Here is a 20,663-nt window from a genome sequence, read left to right as displayed (position 1 = left end):
TGGTCTAGAAGCTTATTGTTTTTTTAGTTTTTTAATTTTTTTATTTTTTTACTTAGTGTTGATTTTTTTTCATTTAATTAATTACCATGGTTTTTGCAGGGAATGGAACAGTGGGTGTACGGTCTCAACACCCCCACGCACATTGAAATGAAAATCTTAGACATTGTCGTTTTGCATGTCTTTGTCTTCTATATTCTATGTTCTTTATATTTTATTTTTTAATCATTAACTATTCCTTTAAGGCTCGATTAAATTTAAAGTTAAGTATGAAATTCAATCCAAAAACATTGGTAACCTGTTAATACTATGATTAATAAAAGAAACATTTGTTAAAAATGGAAATTATTTGAAATATATTAATTTTTGAATATCTTTGCTCAATTAAATTATTATAGTAGATTTTTGTTGTCAAAATTTGAACTTCAATATATTAAATATTTTAAAAATCAGGATATCATAATCTTAGGAATATTAATTAAATTTAAAGTGTTTTTATTGATAAAATAAAATTTTAAATCAAATAAAAAATTCTTATCTCGAATCCTTTCAAATTTAAATTGAGCATGCCAACGATAATGTAAAATTGAGAAGATAAAATTTTGGATTCTTCCATTAATTACTCCTGATTGCTTTCTTTCATCCCCTAATTTTTAGCTAACATAATTAATTTTGAATTATTATAGAAACATTTGATTAAGAAATAAATCTTTTTAATGGGTATTTTTTATAAATAATTAATAGTTTTGACATTATGGTAAAATATTCAAACTTTTATTGTTAAATTAATAACTAAATGCAATTAGATATGATTTGGACGAAACTAAAAAGATTAAATAATTAGTAATAAAATAATTCTATTCAAAGACAAATTATTCATTAATAGAAAACAAAATAAAAGATCTGGCTATGATAAGAAATACAATAAAGAATCAAATACATAAATTTCTAATTATAAAAGACAAATAACCATCATTGATTTTTTTAAAATTCCAATTTTAAGTGAAATGAAAATTGATGTCATCAAGTAAATTACCATATGATATTGGTTTCTCCTTTTGCTCTATCATAGTACAGATTCAGAATACTAATAACTCTTCTTTTAGCAATACCCTATCCAAATTATACAAAAGAAAAATCTAATGTAAACCTTTATTATAATATTTTTCTAAAATTTGACCATCAAAATGTGCCATTTAGATTATTAGAAGTAATAGATTAAATCAGGATTAATTGTGTGTCACATGGGATTAATCAACGAGACTTTTTTAAAAGAAAAAATTAATGAGATTTATTGTTACTGATAATTAGATGATGGTTTAAATAATTAAATAATCTATAGATGAAGCTTATGGCAAAATGAAATGGTGGAGAATATATATGAAAGAAGGGTGGTCCAATTCCACTGTATTGAGAATCTGAATTAGGAGAATCAAAATGGGTCCCAAATTTGTATCTTGTTGGACCAAATTAAAAAGGAAAACAAATTGCTAATGTTTTCAGGACATTTTAAAAATTGATTAATATATGTATTCAGTGTAGATATTCTTGTATTTTTTTTTTAAAATGTATTAGTTATTTTTTAAAAATAAAAAAGAGTTGGCAAAAGGCAATTGGACTTGGGGGTAGGTAGGTTGACATTAATACAAAAATGAAGGATGAGAATAAATGTTCTGTTCTGAAGAAAGCATTTACTAAAGACTATAGTAAGGCATTAAATGATGAATAAGGCCCTTTTTTTTTTCTTTTATTTATTTATGGCATTAAGAAATAATAGATATAAAAAGATTTATTTTATTCATGCAATTACCAATATCATCATTATTTATAATCTTAAAATGCAATATTTTCTACAAAAGAAAAAGAAAAGAAAATTAAGAAACAAAAACTAAAAATTTTAATGAATATGGAATTTGGTATAACTTAAGTTGGCTTCCTAACACCACGCCGTCCAAGAATAGTTGATGCATCCGATTATATTATTATTTATAAAGCTACAAAACCCTGACACCTCAATGATCAATGCCAATCAATATATATTATGTCTTATTTAATTTTACTAGAATGCTTTTTTTTCTCTACCAATGAATCACTTCATATGGGCTATTTTACTAATCTGACCCAAAAAATTTAATATTTATAAAAATAATTATTAAAATGACCTGAAATGAATAGTAGATTGGAGTTTTGGTCTGTCAATGACCGACACCAACTCGTATTTTGCACACATGATTGTCTGATGATTGTGTCAGGCTTTAAAAAATTAACTTTTTTAGTTTTGGCCTGTCAATGGCCGGCACCAGGATATTTTTTTTAAATCGTATCATACTAGTATACAAAATACGAGTTTTTAAAAAATATTTTAATTTAATTTTAACAATGCATACTTTATCCGGATGAAGTATGTATTAGCGATTCGATAATATGATTATATATATATATATATACACGCATATATCACATTATAAAATAAAATTTTAAATATTTATACCTAATAAAACATGCATCTCATTATAATAATTGTTATTTCCCAAATAATATATTATTTTATAATTTTATTTTTATTTAATATTTTAATTTAATTTTAATAATGCATATTTTATCCGGATGAAGTACGCATTAGCGGATCACTAATATGATTATATATATACACGCATGTATCACATTACAAAAACAAAATTTTAAATACTTATACCTAATAAAACATGTATCTCATTACAATAATAGTTATTTTCCAAATAACATATTGTTTTATAATTTTATTTCTTATTTAATATTTTAATTTAATTCTAATAATGCATACAAGTATGCATTATTAAAATTAAATTACAATATTTTTTAAAAAACTCGTATTTTTGTATACCAGTATGATAATGTTTGAAAAAAATACTTTGGTGCCTGCCATTGACAAGCCAAAACCAAAAAAATTAATTTTTTAAAGCCTGACACAATCATCAGGCAATCATGTGTGCAAAATATGAGTTGGTGCCGACCATTGACAGGCCAAAACCCTAATCTACTATTCACTTCATGTCATTTTGGTGATTGTTTTTTAACCCAGGTCATTTTTGTAAATGTCAAATTTTTTTGAGTCAGTTTAGTAAAATAACCCTTCATATGCTTTTTGGGCTAACTCTTCAATCTTCATAAGGAAGTTCTATTCCCCTTTTAGTGTGTAGTAGCAATTACTTAAGATCTAAAAATATGATTTCATATGGGATACTTTTGTAAAAATCTGTTAAATTTTTTTCAATTTTGATATTAAATAAATTAGTTTATTTTAGAAAAATCAAAGTAATTTAATTTCTATTAATTTCAAGAGTGAGCAATTAAGGACAATTAATTATAATGTTAATATTAACTTTAAGTTTACATAAATTTGATTGGTATAATAATAAATTTAACTCTTATAATTTACACATTCTATCAACTTGGTCATTATATAACAAATTTAGCCTACAATATATTTTCTAAAAGTTAAGGCTAAATTTGTTGCTTGTTTTAGAATCAATGCCCAAATAACTAAATATGTAAACATCGATGGCTAAATTAGTTATTATATCAATTAAAATGATGTACAGTTGACAAAAGTCATGATTAATTATTCTTAATTGCTCACTTTCAAAATTGACAGGATTAAATTAAATTAATTTTTTAAAGACTAATTTACTCAATTTTAAAAGTGAAAGGCACAAAAGAGGTCTTATTATTATTATTATTATTATTATTATTATTATTATTATTATTATTATTATTATTATATGTGTAAAGTAAATGAATAATAATGAAAAAAAACCTCAAATAAATCTTTTTCTGCTCAGCTACATCAAAAGAATCACCAAAAAGTAAGGTTTAGTTGTATAAGATGCAAAATATGCAAAATTGGAACTAAAAAAGAAAACACTATGATCCTAAAATTAAATTTTCAATCACTTTACTCAACTAAGATTTTAGCTCAACAAAATAAGCAAACAATATTCCATTTTTGCTATGCTATATAAGAAGGCATATGATTTGCTTTGCTTTAAATAAAGAAGCCATGTTGACAGGATATCAAACAAAAGCTGCTAAATACAATTAAAGATTATGATTTAAGAAAAAAAACATGTCTGGACACAAAAATTTTGGAGATTAAGGAAAGAATGTACCATTTTTTATCATTCGTTGTCTTTGTCCGGTCCGATATACATGGTACAAGTTACTGAGATTAAGATAAGTAGGCATCCGGCGAGTTGTCCGAACGACCAACTCATTCTTGATGTACATATGCCCCATAACTGTGATAAGGCAACCTGAAAACATATATCACAGGCAATATATGGTGAAAAGCTGTTAGCACTTACTGATTAATGATTAACTAGTTTAAAAGAGGAATTAGAAGTACATAACTTTAGTTCGAGCTATAACAGTGGCACATCTTAGGATTAAGTTTTGAAGGCCTAGTAAAAATTTTAAAAATTTTAAAAGTTTAATGAGAAATATAAAAAATTTGGGATCTACTTAAAATTTTGTGAGATTAACTAGACTTTTAAAAAATTTAAAACCTTAATTAAAATTTTCAAAAAATTAAAAGTAATAATAAAATTTTAAAATTTTAAAGAGACCTAATTGAAATTTTCTAAAACTTGAAAAAATAAAATTTTTCAAAAACTTGAGGGAATCTAATTAAAATATTCTAAAAATTTCAAATGAAAAATAAAAATTTTCAAAAATTTTAAACAGCTCAAGGCCCTACGTATCCATAAGGATCCACCTCAAGCTCAAACTTACTCAAGCTCGAGGATTCCATAATCTCCTACTAAGCTGAGGTATACATAATCAAAACAAAAAGAATTCTCAAGGTAAAAGTAATATGAAGCTGTCATATTAAGAATCAAATTGCATTTTACTTCCTTTGCTAAAAAATTAAGCAAATTAGTTTCTATCCATTATATGAAGGAGTAAATTGGTCCTTCCTGTTAAAAATTTTATTTATTTATCCTGTTAAAAACTGGTATGTGTGACGAAATAACATGATAGTGACACGTGGTATGCCATATGTATCTCATGTGACTTACAATGATCAGTTTTTAACAATGAAATGAATGAAATTTTTAACAAAAGAACCGATTTGCTCTTTTGATCTAACATAAGGAACTAATTTGTTCATTTTTTTTAGAAGAGAAGGTAAAATGCAATTAGACTTCTAGTGCAGGGGAATTTATGGTACTTCACCGAATTCCCAACAATTGAGAGAAAAAGAGAGAATATATACCTCAGTAAACTGGACATTTACAGCTTTTCCAACTTTCTCAAGCTGAAGTCCACGGGCTAGGAACACCTGTAGCAGAATATGTTAAGAAATGTATAGGCCAATAAAAAGCATCACCACAAAATTAAAAGGATACTACAGTTCTGCTTGTTAGTTTTATGACCAAAGTATTCTGGGTACAATTTTGGTTATTGAAAGGTTATAGTGGAAACATACCTCTGCTAAGAAGGATAGAGTTCCAAGTATAAGCATTAGAGATAGCGAATATCGACTTGGAAGCACAAACTCCTGCAATTTGAATGCAAACTTCTGTTTTAGAATTACAAGAAATGTAACAAGTGCAAACTATTTTCAAAATAATAATTTCTAGCACCACATAGAATCTTGGACAGTTATCCAACAAGGAGCAAGCACATAAAACAACAAACTAAAACCTTAACACATCAAATGGTTAGCTACTTGGATCACATTATGCCATTGTGATATATTTAGGGCAGTATTCTCAATAAACATAGTATGTCTTTTTTAATACTTCTCATTCATGTCATATTTGGATATGGGCAATATCTGAGACACATTTTCTTAGAGGAACAAACCATAGCCTTGCATGGTTAAAACCAAATCACCTTCAACACATTTACCTCCTTCCTTTCTCCAAATAGATATTTCTAAATTTAGCCTTGATTATATACTTACACCCATTTTAGTATTTAGTAGCTTTAAGTGGTCATGGAGTAGACGATAATCAGGCATTTCAGCTATAATCTCAAAACTTTCCATCAACTACCCTAATCTTCTACATATGTTAGTACTTGGCTACCAAATATTTAGTAAATGAAGAGTATTGGTAGTTTTTAAATGCTCATGGACTCATTGAGTAGGCTATGATGGGTCATATAAGTCATTTCAACAATCATTGTGAAACTTTGACCTTTTCTAATAAAAATATCCACTCTTTTTTCTAATGGAGTAATGAAATGTACAACCATGCAGAGGAAATGGAGGTGTATGATATTACATCAGCTGTGGTCAAAACTGTAATTATTGACAAATACAAAATGCGTCTCTCTAAACATTTTAAAAATTATCATTTTATTGAACTCACCTCAAAGGCAAACGAGCATATTCCTGTAGCGGGGCTAGCCAGTATGCCAAATGAAAAAACTGTCAATCTAGAAAAGAGGTATTTGCATCAACATTAATAGAATGACAGGAAACGAGGGTAGATATCATAATAAGGTTTACAGAGATAAATATCGGAATAACAATAGAAAAAAGTCAGGACATAGTTGAATGGTACACAGTACTTTTAAAACATGGAAAAATATCAAACAATTGCGGATGGTGAAATTTTCAAAGGATTCCGTACAGGTTTAGGAAAAAGAAAAAACTTACACAGGTTGATCTGATGCTTTTGCTGCAGCCTTTATGAGACAGTGGCTGATTCCACTAGTTATTGATGAAAACAAACCAATCAAGGCTATATATATATGGTGATTGCGCATAAAACTTATAATGCTTGCTTCTTCAGCTTTAAGTAGCCTCCTGCCAAATCAAGGAATGGGTGAAAAAGACTTGCCACCAATAATGGACAAAAACAGGAACAAATATAAATAGTTCCATGAGCCAAGAAGAGAAACAAAATCAAAGGACTTGTTCATGGCTACTCCTTATGCAAGCATTTGATTGTTTACCATAAAGTAACTGAACAGGTATTGCACTAGCTTTGTCGAAATTAATTAAAGAAACATGTGTACTAACACTATGCCTGCGACTTAAATGAAATTTGCGTATTTAAACCTTTCTACAAATTTAGGGATCTGAATAAGGCAAGAGCGAGCTGAAAGTAGCTGGCACTGAAGAGCAACTTGAGAACAGTTAAATATTGATTTCAGGTTTCAGGGTTCGGGATTTTTGGTTTTGAAAAAGAGAAAAAAAAAATCCCTTCTAGCTATGAACACAAATTGAGAACAAAAAATCCAGACGGAGAAGGGCAAACAAATCCATTAATACTAAAAGGTGAAAAAGAGAACAAAAATGCAAGATTATTAATAAATCGGAAGACCTCAAAACCTTAACAACTCTCTAATAGTTATATCACTTGATGGATGCAAAGAGACTGTCTCATAACCTACCAGAACGAGGTCTCGTAATCGTGAAATATAAACCAATACTAAAATAAACTAGCGACCATAAAAGATTTAACAACTTAGGTAGAACAAAATCAAACATATCTTAGATATGGGATTTCGAACTAAATTGACATTCTGTTTGTTGAATTGGAAGAATTAATTTTCACTTTAGTATTTTTGCAACTAGAGACAGTAAAAAAATAGCAAAAATGTAGAGAGAGACAAAAGAAGCGAAGTTACTGAAAGAGGTCACGAGACACTAAATAAAACATAAATTAGCAAACTAACATTAAACTCCCACTGTACTTCAACCTTTAATATATCAAAGGCACTCATTCTTAGAACATTAGAGAAGGTTGTGTTGACTCACTTCTGTACCTTGTGTAAAGCACCTTGAAAATGAAAAGCATGCCAAAGAAACTGCAAATAAGACCTGGAAAGGGATGACAATCAAAACAAAGATCAAACCCCTTGTACTGCTAGGCAACTCAAATTTCATATCATAGCTAAAGATAGAATATGTTAACATACCTACAATATCAGCAATTTTCAACTTCTCATGCAAAATAATTTTAGCCACGATTGAAGCAAATATTGGAGTTGTAAAGCCTAAGACAAGAGCCTGAGAGAAAGGTATTCTTTGAATGCTGAAAAAGAAATAAGAATTTTTTAGTGAACTGGTTATGACTACAAGATTATCTTAGTTCTGTTTGCAAGGATAAAGGTTTACAGACCATACCAAAAACAGTCCAAGAATTGTGTGGCATTACAAATTTACAATGACTAGGAAAACAAAGAAGCAAAACCTACTACGAACACTGAGAATGCGGTAAAGGACCTACTACGAACACTGAGAATGCGGTAAAGGAAGAAACAATTCAAAATGTTTAAACCATTAAAATAGTAGGCATATCCTAGAAAACAAATAGATTCACGTTTACCTTGGTAACAATCTATGTCCTATGCCATCCTGATGACTTAATTTTCCAATGTAATGTGGTGTAATGTTTCAAATAAATAGTAAACTAGACCGTTGCAGTCATAAAAGTGATAAGCCTTCATTGTAAGTTGTAAAGATGTGAATCCAAAGAACAGATATAGGCAGGCAAAAACATGATGGATTGCAGCCCAACCTAACAGGGAAAATGAAATTCCAGCATGCCTAATGTATCACTGGAGCAAAAGTAGTGACCATATCATGTCAAAGAAGTTTTGTAAATTAGAAAGATTAATATGCTGTATGAAAATTCCGAATAGAAAAAAAGGGAGTAACATGATGGAAAACCTTTTTCTTTTCCTCTATATTTCAGAAGAACAGGAGGGAAAGGAACACAATGTAAGCAAACTCTAAAAAAGAAAGAAATGCAAGGATATGAAGTGCAACTTACCAATAGACAAAACTCAATAGCGAGAGACTTCCCAGTAGAGCTCTTAAAACTAAAGGACTCCAGGGATGTGTTGCTTCAAATAGTGCCTGCCCACTTATTCTCAGCCATAAACATGATAATATCAAAGTAACTATACATCTGGTAAATGCAGTCTCAAATAAAGGAATTGACTGTGCTGCCATCGTAAAACAATGAAACACAATAAATCAATAGAAACTTTATGCAAAAACATCCCATGCCACAAATGATTTTAAATCATTGAAAGGGATATCAGAGATAGGCAGTCAGGGGGTGTTAGGTGAATTTACTAACCATTGAATTTATCAGAGAGAACTTCCATCACGAAGTAGATTATAGATGATAACACCATGCATACTAGACCAGAGTATCTGGATCCTTTCCATACCCAAAAACTTAACTGTGAAAGTAGAGATATCTCTGCCTCTGTAATATTTTTTATCACTTGTTCCTGCAAATATATTAAACCAACCTGAACTCAGTCCTAAACTAAAAGGAATCTGCATTGCTTTCTACATTCTAGGTAAGAATATTTTAGTACTAGTTTTAGTTTAGAAATACGGTTAATCAATAATCCACTATCAACCATACTATCCTCTAGTTCAGGAGCTTTGTCATTCAAGTTTTACCAATTATGAATCTGAACTGAATTTTGCCATTCCGATCAACATTCTGCATTCTTCTAAGAAAATGAAAAAACAAACAGAATAATTAACCAATGTCCGATTACTACCTTTACTAAATGAATTTTACTTCCATGGATTCTGTTTGGCAATCAATTTTACAAATTTCTTTTTCCTCAAGGTGGCATCAGAGGTTAAACAACACAATTAAGCGAACAAAAATCCTACGAAATTCCATTTAAATCGTAAAACACACGCATACACACAAAATTATCAGATTATCGAGCCAAACGGTCGAATTTCAACGTAATTGGTTCCCAATTAACACATAAAAACTAGATTATGGTAAAAACTAAAGATTCATGCGATCAGCAATACATAATTTTTGAAAATGAACGAAAAGTTTACTTTACTTACAAGAGGTTTCTCTCGGGAACGAAAGTCCTTGAAGATGTTGATCTTAGGCCTCTCGGCCTGCGACAAGAGAGGTATTATCTCCTTCGAAGGTACAGCTAAGCCACCGTCGGTCGCCGATTCAGGATTCTCAAGCACGACCAGTTCTACCGTATGGTCCGCACCGTCCGTCGTAAACGCTGAAGCCGACATGATCATACGTCAAAAAAAGGAAATCATAACGCGCCCATGCAATTTAATATAAAGTTTTAGTCCGCGCCATTTCCCATTTGGCATTTGCGTAAAAAAAAGTGCATTTACAGGAGAGGTTACACTATTATAAGCATACGTTCAAATTAGTATTTTTACTATTAAATAAATTAATTTAATTTAAGGTTAAACTAAAATAAAGTTATCATTTACTTTTTAAAATATTATTACTGTATAATAGAGTTAATATTTTTAAAATTTTTATTTTATAATTAAAATTTTTGTTTTAAATTAAATTATAATTTTCAATGCATTTTTATATTAATAAGTTCTAAATGTGTTCAAATTTAATTTATTTGATTCTTTCTTAAGAGGACTAAATTAATCTATTTAATAATAGTTGCATTAATTTGATCCCGCCCCATATAGGGATCTCCTAGTACTTTAACTGGAGAAAATGTAGTTTGTGGGTGGAAATGTGTCGAAAGTTGAGTGGGTGTGGACACGTGGCAGAAAATGCTTTGAGCGTGGGACGTCTGTTCAACTTAGCCGTGTGATTTTATAATCATTAAGATTGAAAATTGTGGACCTCCCTTTTTCTCTCCACATGGTCCTAAATGTAAGAAAGTCGAATTTGAATATTTTAAGGGTAAATTCCCTGTAAGTCTTAAGTTTATATTTTGATTACTAAATTTTAAAAGTTATAAAATAGTCACTAAATTATTTAAAAGTTTTTATTTAAGTCATTAAATTATTAAAAATTGTCGCGGTCTTCTCTGTTCTTACTTTCAGCACTAATCGAAAGCATAAACTTCCCCTCCTCTTCTATACTTTGTTTTTTTTTTCTTTTCATGAAATAATTTTTAACATCACGAATTTGTAAATTAAAATCTAAACAACTTTCTTATTTGATCTCTGACACTAGCCATCAAATCAGCTTAGACTTGAGATATGTTCTTCTACTCATCGATAGGTATTATTCTACTATATTGATCATCGAATTGTCGCTCGAAGCTCGTTGACCGAACTTTTAAAAAAAATTTAACAGTCCAATGACTTAAATGAAAATATTCGAACATATTAGTGACTATTTTATAACTTTTTAAAGTTTAATGGTCAAAATGTAAAGTTAATAAAAGTATAACAACCTTGGGTAGAATTTATCCATATTTTAATGATAAGTTGGATTATTTGAACTTAATGTGACTTCTGATCTTTCTAGAGGTGTATTTGGTACTGCTTCCTTGATCACAGCAACACTAACGTCACCAATATGAGCATATTGGCGATTACTAACTCTTATGACTCGAATACACATCAATCCTCGAGCCCCACTATTATCTATTACCTTCAAATGGGTTTGAGGTTGAATCATTTTTAAATCTCCTTTTTTTAATGTAGCAAAGGAAGAAGAAAAAAAAGAAATATTGTTTGTCAAAAAAAAAAAACTCGCAATAGTTTTTTTATTCCCAAGACAATACTTCTTTCCTTTGGCTCTATATTCCTATCATGAAATAATGAATTGAGTTTTTATAGGCATTTTTTTTATGCCACTATTGAAATAGTCTTTCTGGCTATATTTTCGGCTACCTCGCTCATTTAATAAAGTATTCTGCCCGGTTTAACGACAGCTACCCAATATTTGAGAGATCTTTTCCTTGAACCCATACGTGTTTCTATAGGTTTTACCGTAATGGGTTTGTAAAAAATTTTATAGAAAATATTTTCTGTATTTACCTATATTTGTTTCATAAAAAACAGTTCCGTCAATGAAAAATGACTTATAGGTCAACGTAAAATAAGTCATTTTTCCAGTAAAATGACTTACCCTTTTGAAAAATTTGAAAAGCGTAAGTCATTTTTCGAAAAAAAGCTCATCTATAGACAATTTTATTTTTATATAAAATTAACTTAAATCAAGCTTAATATTATTATATTGATAATAATTTTATTTTAATTTTAAAAATATTTAAAATATTAATATAAAATATTATATTTTTAATATTATTATACATACATATTTAATTATTTATATTTAGTCATATAATAAATTATTAATATAATTAATATAATTTATTATTTTAATAAATTATTTAATATTTTAATTATATTTTAGCAATAAATTTTAAAATAAAATTTTAAATATTTAATATTAAAATTTTAATAATAAATATTTATTATAATTATAAATATATTAATAATAAATATTTTGTAATATAAATGTTAAAATATGTCATAAGTCTAGGTACTCTTCACAAATTTGAAATTTAGTCTTTGTGCTTTTATTTTCAAGAATTTAGTACATTTACTTTTCAGATTTGAAAATAAAGTCCAATTGTTAACATTATTCAATTTCTTTGTCAATTTTGTTGATGCATAATTTTAAATAAAAATAATCGATGGGTAGTCATGTAACTAAAAATGACGTTGTAATGAACATGAATTTAACAAAATATTTTTAATATATGCAAAAACAATGTAAAATATAAATTTATAGATATAAAATAAACTGAATTAAATAATGAAAAGATAAAAAAATTCTCAAATGTATGTTTGTTTCATTGAATACAACTTTTATGAAAGATTTTTAAAAATCATCAAACATCGAAAATATTTTACACAAATTCATCCAAACACAAAAAATATTAATTTTTCTAGAAAAATAAGTTATTTTTCAAAAATCATTTTAAAGCCATTTTAGTGAAACAAGCAAACCTTTCAAAGTATTTTGTTTATAAATAAATATTTTTTTGTTTTGATTTATATTAAACTTTTAATTAAAATGTAAATAGTCGAGCTTAAAGCTTCTTCTTTTTATATACAAAATATTCATAACTCCTCTTTGATCGAGAATAAACGCGCTTCAGCGTGCTTAAACTTACATTATCTTACATTTAACAACAATATTGATGCCAACTAAGTTAAGACTCAGTCGGCTAGCCAAGCTTAAAGTTAAGTATGTTATATTAGTTTAATTTTTTTAATGTTAAAATATATCATAAATCCTTGTACTCTTTATAAAATTGAAATTTAATCACTGTATTTTTATTTTTAGAAATTTAGTCCCTCTACTTTTTAGATTTTAAATTTAGATTTAACTATTAAAATTATTAAAGTTATTTTATTAAATTCGAGTTCATTACAACGGTTTTTAGTTCCATGACTATGAAATTAGTATTTTTTATTTCAAAATGACACACCAACAAATTTAATAATATTAACAATTAAACTTAAATTTTAAAATATAAAAAATAAAATTTTCTAAAATTATAAATATAATGACTAAATTTCAAATTCATAAATAATAAATTTACTTATGTAGCATATTTCAACCTTTTATAACTACTCCTATCTGGTCCTCATATTCAATGCATATGAAAAGAAAAATATGATCTTGTAAATATATATATAAAAACTACTCATTCCGATGTATGTTTATATTTAATACTTGTATTTGTATTTATCTTAAGAACGCGTATATTCATTAATATTTTTTTACCATATAAAAATATAATCAATAAATCATTTTATAATTGTATTAAATTTTAAATGATAAAAATACCGAACGCTAGCCTCGAGATGCGTGCGTTACTATATAGAGAGTGTCGGCCATGGAACAAGGCGGCCAACCGGTCCGGTCCATCCATTTATTTGCAATAAATGGCTTTTCTTCTTATTAGATCACTATGCTTGTTATCAAATATAAAAATATTATTGAATTATTTATATATATATATATTAAATTAACTTATTTTTAACAATATTCATTTTAATTACCGAAGGTTTAAATTAATGATAAAATTGAAATTTTAAAATTTTGAAATCCTTGATTCGATTTTCATGTAAATTATTAAAGATGTTTGATTTAGGTTGTGTAAAATTATTTAAATTTATTTTGGCCCAACTTTAGATATATTTTTCTTTATAATAGTTTATTCTATTTATTTGAGTGGGTATTATTTATATTTGTAACTTCAAGAAATTTAGTGAAACTAATAATTTCATATATTTTATAATTAAATTTAAAATATAAGTATTTTATATTATTTGTATATATTGTATAACTAAATTTAAATTTTTACATATTAAATGATGAATTTGACAAATCAAAATTTAAAATATGCCGGTCTAATTCATGCAAGAGCGATCAAATTTGACAATTTTACATTTGATTGTCTTTTATAATGTATTTGGTTTTGTTGATTAGCTTATTTTTCCACTTAATTTTTAATAATTAGAAAGTATTTAATTATTATTAAGAATTTCATTTAAAATCGATTTTTCAAAATGGGTAGCCATTGTTAGCTTTTAAATGTCAAGAGGAATCTAAAGCATTTTCAGTTTGAATTTGCAGCCAAAATAAGGAGATGAATTTTTAACAAAAAAATTATTTATTTTTAATCTCACGTGTAAATTTTATTTATTTATTTTTAATAAAAAGTAAAATATAATCAATTTTAATATAAAGAGGGATGAAATTGCAAAAGAGTGAAGTTTCCACAACTGAAATTTCCTGCGTCGGCAGTCTTTATATATTATTATATATTTATAAGCAGCAATCCAGTTATTATGTGCACTGTCGCCATGAATCTGACCTAATTCTCATAGGAAACAGAGCTGAGATTTTGTTTAACGCTCAAAGCATTAAACAACTAAAACGAATCATACTCTTAAATTTTAAAAAATTTACTTCATATATTTCCAACTTATTTGGTCCACATGCCCATCAAATCCTTCTACATTAACTTGTTTTTACGATAAAAAATAATAAACAATTCCTACCCGGACATTGGACACAATAATTTCCAATACGAGATAAGTCTAACGGGGGATGAAATGATTCACATTTGAAAAAAAAAGAAAAGAAATTATTGATATTTTTAAATATAATATTTTCATATAATTAATGAGTTTAAGTTTTATTTTTGGTTGAATTTTGTTTATTTTTTAGATTTATAGAGTAAAAGTGTTTTGAAGTGATTAAATATGTTACATCACTTAGATTTGATTTCATAATTTATATAATATAAATCATTTAGGAGAGAAAATTAGCACTTGAGTTAAAATTCTTGAGAAGTTTGATTTTATTTTTCCTTTGAGGTTTTGTTTCTTAATTTTATTGAAAGTTATAATGAATTTATAAAGTGTGAGTATTTCGAAGTGTTTGAACAAACAAAATTATATAATATTGAAGAGTTTACACACAATTGGACTCACCCTTTAACTCATAGCATATAGGTCATTTGTATGAATTTTACAGTTTCTACAATTTTCATGTGTTCAATCAATTCAAGAACTTGTTAGGACTTTCGATAGAGTAGAAAGATAAAATTTCGAGCTAAAATATGTCATAAGTCTTTGTACTTTTTCAATAATTTAAAATTTAGTCCTTATATTTTTATTTTTAGGCTTTTAGTCTTTCTACTTTTTAAATGTTAAAGTTCAAATCTATTTGTTAACGTGGCAGTTGAAATAAAAAAAAAGTCTCTTGATAACTATAAAATTAAAAAATGATAATATAATTAACATTTGAAAAAAACTAGTAATACTAACAATTAGATTTAAAATTTAAAATCTAAAAATAAACAAATTAAATTCTTTAAAATAAAAGTATAATAACTAAATTTTAAAAAAATATAATATTTATGACATATTTTAACCCAAAAATCAAATAGTAAGAGAACCCAAAATTTCCATCAAATCTCACTTCTTCCACAAAAACTTTCCAATATTCCATTTTTTTCCCACAGTAGTCCACGCCGGTTCAAACTTACATACAACCCCACTATTAAATACCACGAAAAAAGCAATAAACCGTTGCTTAAATCACGCTATTTTTTATGATAAACAACAAAAAGAAAAAAAAAGTAACCTCACATGGTCATGAAAATCGCTCACTGAGTCACTGAACTCGAGCCACATTACATAGAAAAACACAAATTTCAAGGCAAAAAAAGCAAAAGGTTGTGCCGATATATAGCTTCCAATAGCTATTTCAGCTACTAAATTTCCCCCTCGTACCTAAAGAGAAGTGGGGACAATGGATGAACAGAGTAAGCTAAGCCTTCACCATTGTTGCCTCATTCTCTTCTCTGTTCTCACCATTTCCTCCACAACAGCGTTTGATTATGGCGATGCATTAATGAAGAGCCTCCTTTACTTTGAATCCCAACGTTCCGGTCGGTTACCGTACAATCAACGTGTTACTTGGCGAGACCATTCTGCCCTCACCGACGGCTTGGAACAAGGAGTATGTAGCTATACTGCTATAGCAAGAATTTAAAATTTTACCCAACTTATAAACAGTCTTGTTTTTGTTGCTAATGTAGGTGGATTTAGTCGGAGGATACTACGACGCCGGCGATCACGTCAAATTTGGACTCCCGATGGCTTTCACGGTGACAATGTTGTCTTGGAGTGTTATCGAATACCGGGACCAGATCGCCGATGCCGGTGAATTAGAACATGCTTTAGAGGCAATTAAATGGGGGACAGATTACTTCATTAAAGCACACGCTAGCCCAAATGTACTATGGGCGGAGGTATAGTTTCAGATTCCCTAATTTTGTCTTATTTAAGCTTCATAATTATATCAAACACGTAACGCTCATTGTTGCTATAGGTGGGTGACGGAGACACCGACCATTACTGTTGGCAACGGCCGGAAGATATGACCACTTCACGCCAAGCTTACAAGATCGATGAGAAAAACCCAGGGTCCGATCTCGCCGGTGAGACGGCGGCGGCAATGGCGGCCGCGTCTATCGTGTTTAAGAAAACAAACCCTCATTACTCTCACTTACTCTTGCACCATGCTCAAGAGGTAATTTTAAAAATGACACACACCATATACATATGTTTACATGACTGATTTTGAATTTTGGGTGTGGTGTTGTTGCAGTTGTTTGAGTTTGGGGATAAGTATAGAGGGAAATATGATGGAAGCATAGGGGTGGTGAAGAGCTACTATGCGTCGGTGAGTGGTTTCATGGATGAGTTGTTGTGGGCGGCGTTGTGGCTGTATGAGGCCACCGACAAGGAAGATTATTACTTGAAGTATGTTATAAACAAGGCTCATTGTTTTGGTGGGATTGGTTGGGCCATATCAGAGTTTAGTTGGGATGTTAAATATGCTGGGGTTCAAGTTTTGGCATCAATGGTAAATTCTCTCATCACTTTCAATTTTTTTTCTTCTTTTTTATGTCTAATTTTATATGCATTGAACACATGCATTGGCCATTTGTTGGGTTTATAATCATTTCATAATTAAAAAACCTAGAAAAATTATTTAATAAGAGTTTTTAATCTCTATAAATAAAATTTAAAGCAGAAGTGAAGTTAAAATGTTATTTTAATAGTCAGAAATGAATTACATTTTAATTATATTATTATATTAATTTATAATTTTATTAATTTCAAAAGGATTAAAAGACAATTTTATCATTCTACCGTGCCCTCCAAAAAAAAATTTGGTCTACCCTCTCTTTCCCGAGCTAATAGCAGATCTCCTCTCTTGCCTTCCTCTTGTCTATACCCTAGATTCAAATAAAAAAATATTTAAAATATGAAATGCATAGCTTTGAAGATTCTTTGTGGAATTAAAATATATCTTAGATCAACATGCCTTTTTTTTTATTAATTCCTACATCTTTTACTCTCTCTCACTTTTTTGGCTTTTTCAATTGTTAACATGAAAACAGGAAAGAGAATTCAATTTATTTTGAATATTAGAAGACAAATGAGACCCTAAAATCTTGATGGTTTTTTTTTTTTGCTTTTCCCTAAATTCAAAGATGCAATAATAGTTTAACTTTGAGACATACACTTCCCACTTTCTTACTTACACACCAAAGTTTCACTGATAGAGTAACCCCTAATTAAGGTATCATCTTCATACACAATTCCATTACATGTGGCTATGATTATGTATACTATATTTTTTAAAAAAGTTATCATAATATCCATCCCAATATATTAGTGCCACGTGGCTTTAATATAGTGGAACAGGAGCAGTAATTTGCATGTGCTGTGCTTCGGCAGCACATCGTAGACTATTCCATGATCTGAGGAGGTGGATAGATAAATTAGAAATAAGAGATGGGGAATAGAGAAGAGTAGCAGAGGTGGGGAGTGATGGGTGCTGGGGTTGTTGTCTAAGCTTTTTAAGGTAGGGCCTGGAACATTGACCTGACATTTTGGTCCCACTGCCAACCCCAGTGAATGGTTAGAACCCCTCTTTAATTTATAATATGTTATGTTATTTCCATGTTAAAATTGAGTTCCTATATATTTGAGGGTAAAAAAAAAGAAAAAAAAGTGATTGAGCTATTTTAAAACTTTCTTTTTAAGTTATTAGATTATTAAAATTATTATTTGTATGATTTTATCTGTTCGCATCGCCTTCATCAATTAAAAGTTCTCATTCTCCTTTTCTTTTATAGTTAATTTTTTTTTCATGAAATAATTTTGAATATTATGAATCTACGAACTAAAACTCAAACAATTTTTTTCTTCGATCTCAAACATTGACCGTCAGATTGACTTAGATCTAAGGTATGTTCTTCTACTCGGTGATGAATACTGACCCATCGTACTAATCGTTAAATCGTCATTAGGAGCTCGCTAGCTGGACTTAAACAAAAATTAACAGTCCAATGACTTTAATAAAAAGTTTCGAATAGTTAAATGACTATTTTGTAAACTTTTTAAAATTAAATGACTAAACTATAAACTCACTAATAATTCAGTGACCTTGAATATAGTTTACCTTGTATTTAATAGTTGCTTGATACAAATTTGGGATTAGTTTGCTGAATCTATACCCTTAATACATCAAGTATTATCTTTAATGGAGATTTGGTTTCTCAACTTTGTCCAATGCTCGAATGAGTTCACAAAGTGTCTCATCCGTGTTTGAAAAGGTGAACCATGTGCAACTCATAAGGTTGGATTTGAATTCATTCTTTATAGCTTATAGGACATTAATAGGTGAGAATGCTACCACTTGACTCACTTGGTGTGTTGGCAGTCCAACCCTCAACATAATTCTTAGACTTGAATTTGGTATAATTTAACTCTTTGTTTTTGTAATATTGTTAGTTAGGTTAAATAGTTAATACTAACTTATAACACTATTAAAATAAATGATTAAATTATGTTAAATTAAAATATAAGGATTAAATTTTAAATTTGAGTAGTACAGAGTCACCAAAACTAAATTTAACCTTTTCGGTTAGACCCGCAATGTTTTTTCTTTCATTTTTGTAGTAAATTCTCTCTTAGAGCAGGGTTTCATTAGGGCTTCTGTTATGAGATTTCAATGGTTGATGCAAGTTAAAATAAAAAATAAAAGAAGCCAAAAACTACAAATTCTAAAACCCATTTTTTCTACTTTGAAATATTGGTCAGAAAACGTCATAAATCTTTGAATTTGTTTACAATTTTGAAGAACTTATCAATTTGTTGGCAAAGCAAAGAGATGCAGAAAATTTAGCCGTGATTATCTGATGCTTCAAAGATGCCAATTTGGTAGGTGGTGAAATAGATTTATTTTCATACCTCTAAATAGAAATAGATTTATTTTCATACCTCTAATTAAGGGGTCTAACACATTACACCAAATAGTAGTGGTCCGGACCTACCACATTATGACAAACTTCCATATTATTAGTACAAATTCGAGTCTAGTCCAAATGAATTATGTTCATGCATTCATAGAGTCTGGGTTCGAACAACATCTCTAATCCCTTCTTTTATTCCAAGTTATAGGTGGTCTCTTTTTAACGAACTTTAATCGTCCCTTTGCAGTTGTTGGAGAAAGCAAAACACGGGCATGAGGGTCACGTTCTAAAGCAATACCGATCCAAAGCCGAGTACTACCTATGCTCGTGTCTCAACAAAAACAACGCCACCGGCGACAACGTCGAACGTACCCCTGGAGGTCTTTTATACATCCGGCAATGGAACAACATGCAATATATGTCGACAGCGACATTCCTACTCACTGTCTACTCTGACTTTCTCCGCAACTCAAGCCAACACCTCCGGTGTCCCACCGGAACCATTGATCCCGAAGAGATCCTCAGTTTTGCCAAATCTCAAGTAGATTACATACTAGGGTCTAACCCTATGAACATGAGTTACTTAGTGGGCTATGGTTCTAAGTACCCTATTAGGGTGCACCATAGAGGTGCCTCAATAGTATCATACAGAGAAAAGAAAGGGTTCATTGGCTGCACCCAAGGCTATGACAATTGGTATAGTCGAGTGGAGCCGAATCCCAATGTGTTGGTTGGAGCCTTGGTCGGTGGACCAGATTGTCGAGATAATTTCATGGACCAAAGAGATAATTATATGCAGACCGAGGCCTGCACATACAATACAGCACCATTAGTTGGGGTTTTTGCAAGGTTGTTGCAATTAGAGGAAAACCTTGAAGTAGAATTGGTTGCCTCTTATTAGATATACGAAATATAATCAAATGATATTATATATAGTGTTGGTGGTGAGTATTTTAAGACACCCTTTTTTGTGTGTGGCTGAACTAAAAGGTGTTCAATGCCACTAACTATTTCACCTTCAATTTTGTTGAATGTTTATAATAGAGAAAAAAATATAAAGTTCGATATATGTTTTATCGTTTTTTTTATTA

General features: G+C 29.2%; 2 protein-coding genes across 2 annotated transcripts; one reads left to right on the top strand and one right to left on the bottom strand.

The window, feature by feature from the left end:
- Nucleotides 1–3,995: 3,995 nt before the first annotated feature.
- LOC108479460 (uncharacterized) lies at nucleotides 3,996–10,143 on the bottom strand. Its single transcript, XM_053031198.1, has 10 exons — nucleotides 9,827–10,143; nucleotides 9,081–9,237; nucleotides 8,769–8,943; nucleotides 7,912–8,027; nucleotides 7,747–7,813; nucleotides 6,644–6,790; nucleotides 6,354–6,420; nucleotides 5,465–5,536; nucleotides 5,252–5,317; nucleotides 3,996–4,289 (listed from the first exon to the last, which is right to left on the bottom strand). The coding sequence occupies exons 1-10, from the start codon at nucleotides 10,019–10,021 to the stop codon at nucleotides 4,155–4,157; spliced, it is 1,197 nt and encodes a 398-aa protein (XP_052887158.1). The 5' UTR covers nucleotides 10,022–10,143; the 3' UTR covers nucleotides 3,996–4,154.
- Nucleotides 10,144–15,836: 5,693 nt separating this feature from the next.
- LOC108470083 (endoglucanase 11-like) lies at nucleotides 15,837–20,663 on the top strand. The gene is made up of 5 exons (XM_017771291.2): nucleotides 15,837–16,262; nucleotides 16,342–16,554; nucleotides 16,635–16,835; nucleotides 16,914–17,171; nucleotides 19,820–20,663. The coding sequence occupies exons 1-5, from the start codon at nucleotides 16,053–16,055 to the stop codon at nucleotides 20,471–20,473; spliced, it is 1,536 nt and encodes a 511-aa protein (XP_017626780.1). The 5' UTR covers nucleotides 15,837–16,052; the 3' UTR covers nucleotides 20,474–20,663.

This window comes from Gossypium arboreum, chromosome 7 (genome assembly GCF_025698485.1).
Source record: "Gossypium arboreum isolate Shixiya-1 chromosome 7, ASM2569848v2, whole genome shotgun sequence".
In the NCBI taxonomy this organism is placed as follows: domain Eukaryota; kingdom Viridiplantae; phylum Streptophyta; class Magnoliopsida; order Malvales; family Malvaceae; genus Gossypium; species Gossypium arboreum.
This window is presented reverse-complemented; position numbering and strand designations above follow the sequence as displayed.

Excerpts from the sequence above, each read along its gene's own strand:
- LOC108470083 (XM_017771291.2), top strand. The coding sequence starts at position 16,053 with ATGGATGAACAGAGTAAGCTAAGCCTTCACCATTGTTGCCTCATTCTC. Across the intron at positions 16,836-16,913 it reads TCTTGCACCATGCTCAAGAG|TTGTTTGAGTTTGGGGATAA; the intron begins GTAATTTTAAAA and ends GTGTTGTTGCAG. Across the intron at positions 17,172-19,819 it reads TTCAAGTTTTGGCATCAATG|TTGTTGGAGAAAGCAAAACA; the intron begins GTAAATTCTCTC and ends GTCCCTTTGCAG.
- LOC108479460 (XM_053031198.1), bottom strand. The coding sequence starts at position 10,021 with ATGATCATGTCGGCTTCAGCGTTTACGACGGACGGTGCGGACCATACG. Across the intron at positions 8,028-8,768 it reads CTATTGAGTTTTGTCTATTG|CATTCAAAGAATACCTTTCT; the intron begins GTAAGTTGCACT and ends TTTCTTTTTCAG. Across the intron at positions 7,814-7,911 it reads GAAAATTGCTGATATTGTAG|GTCTTATTTGCAGTTTCTTT; the intron begins GTATGTTAACAT and ends ATCCCTTTCCAG.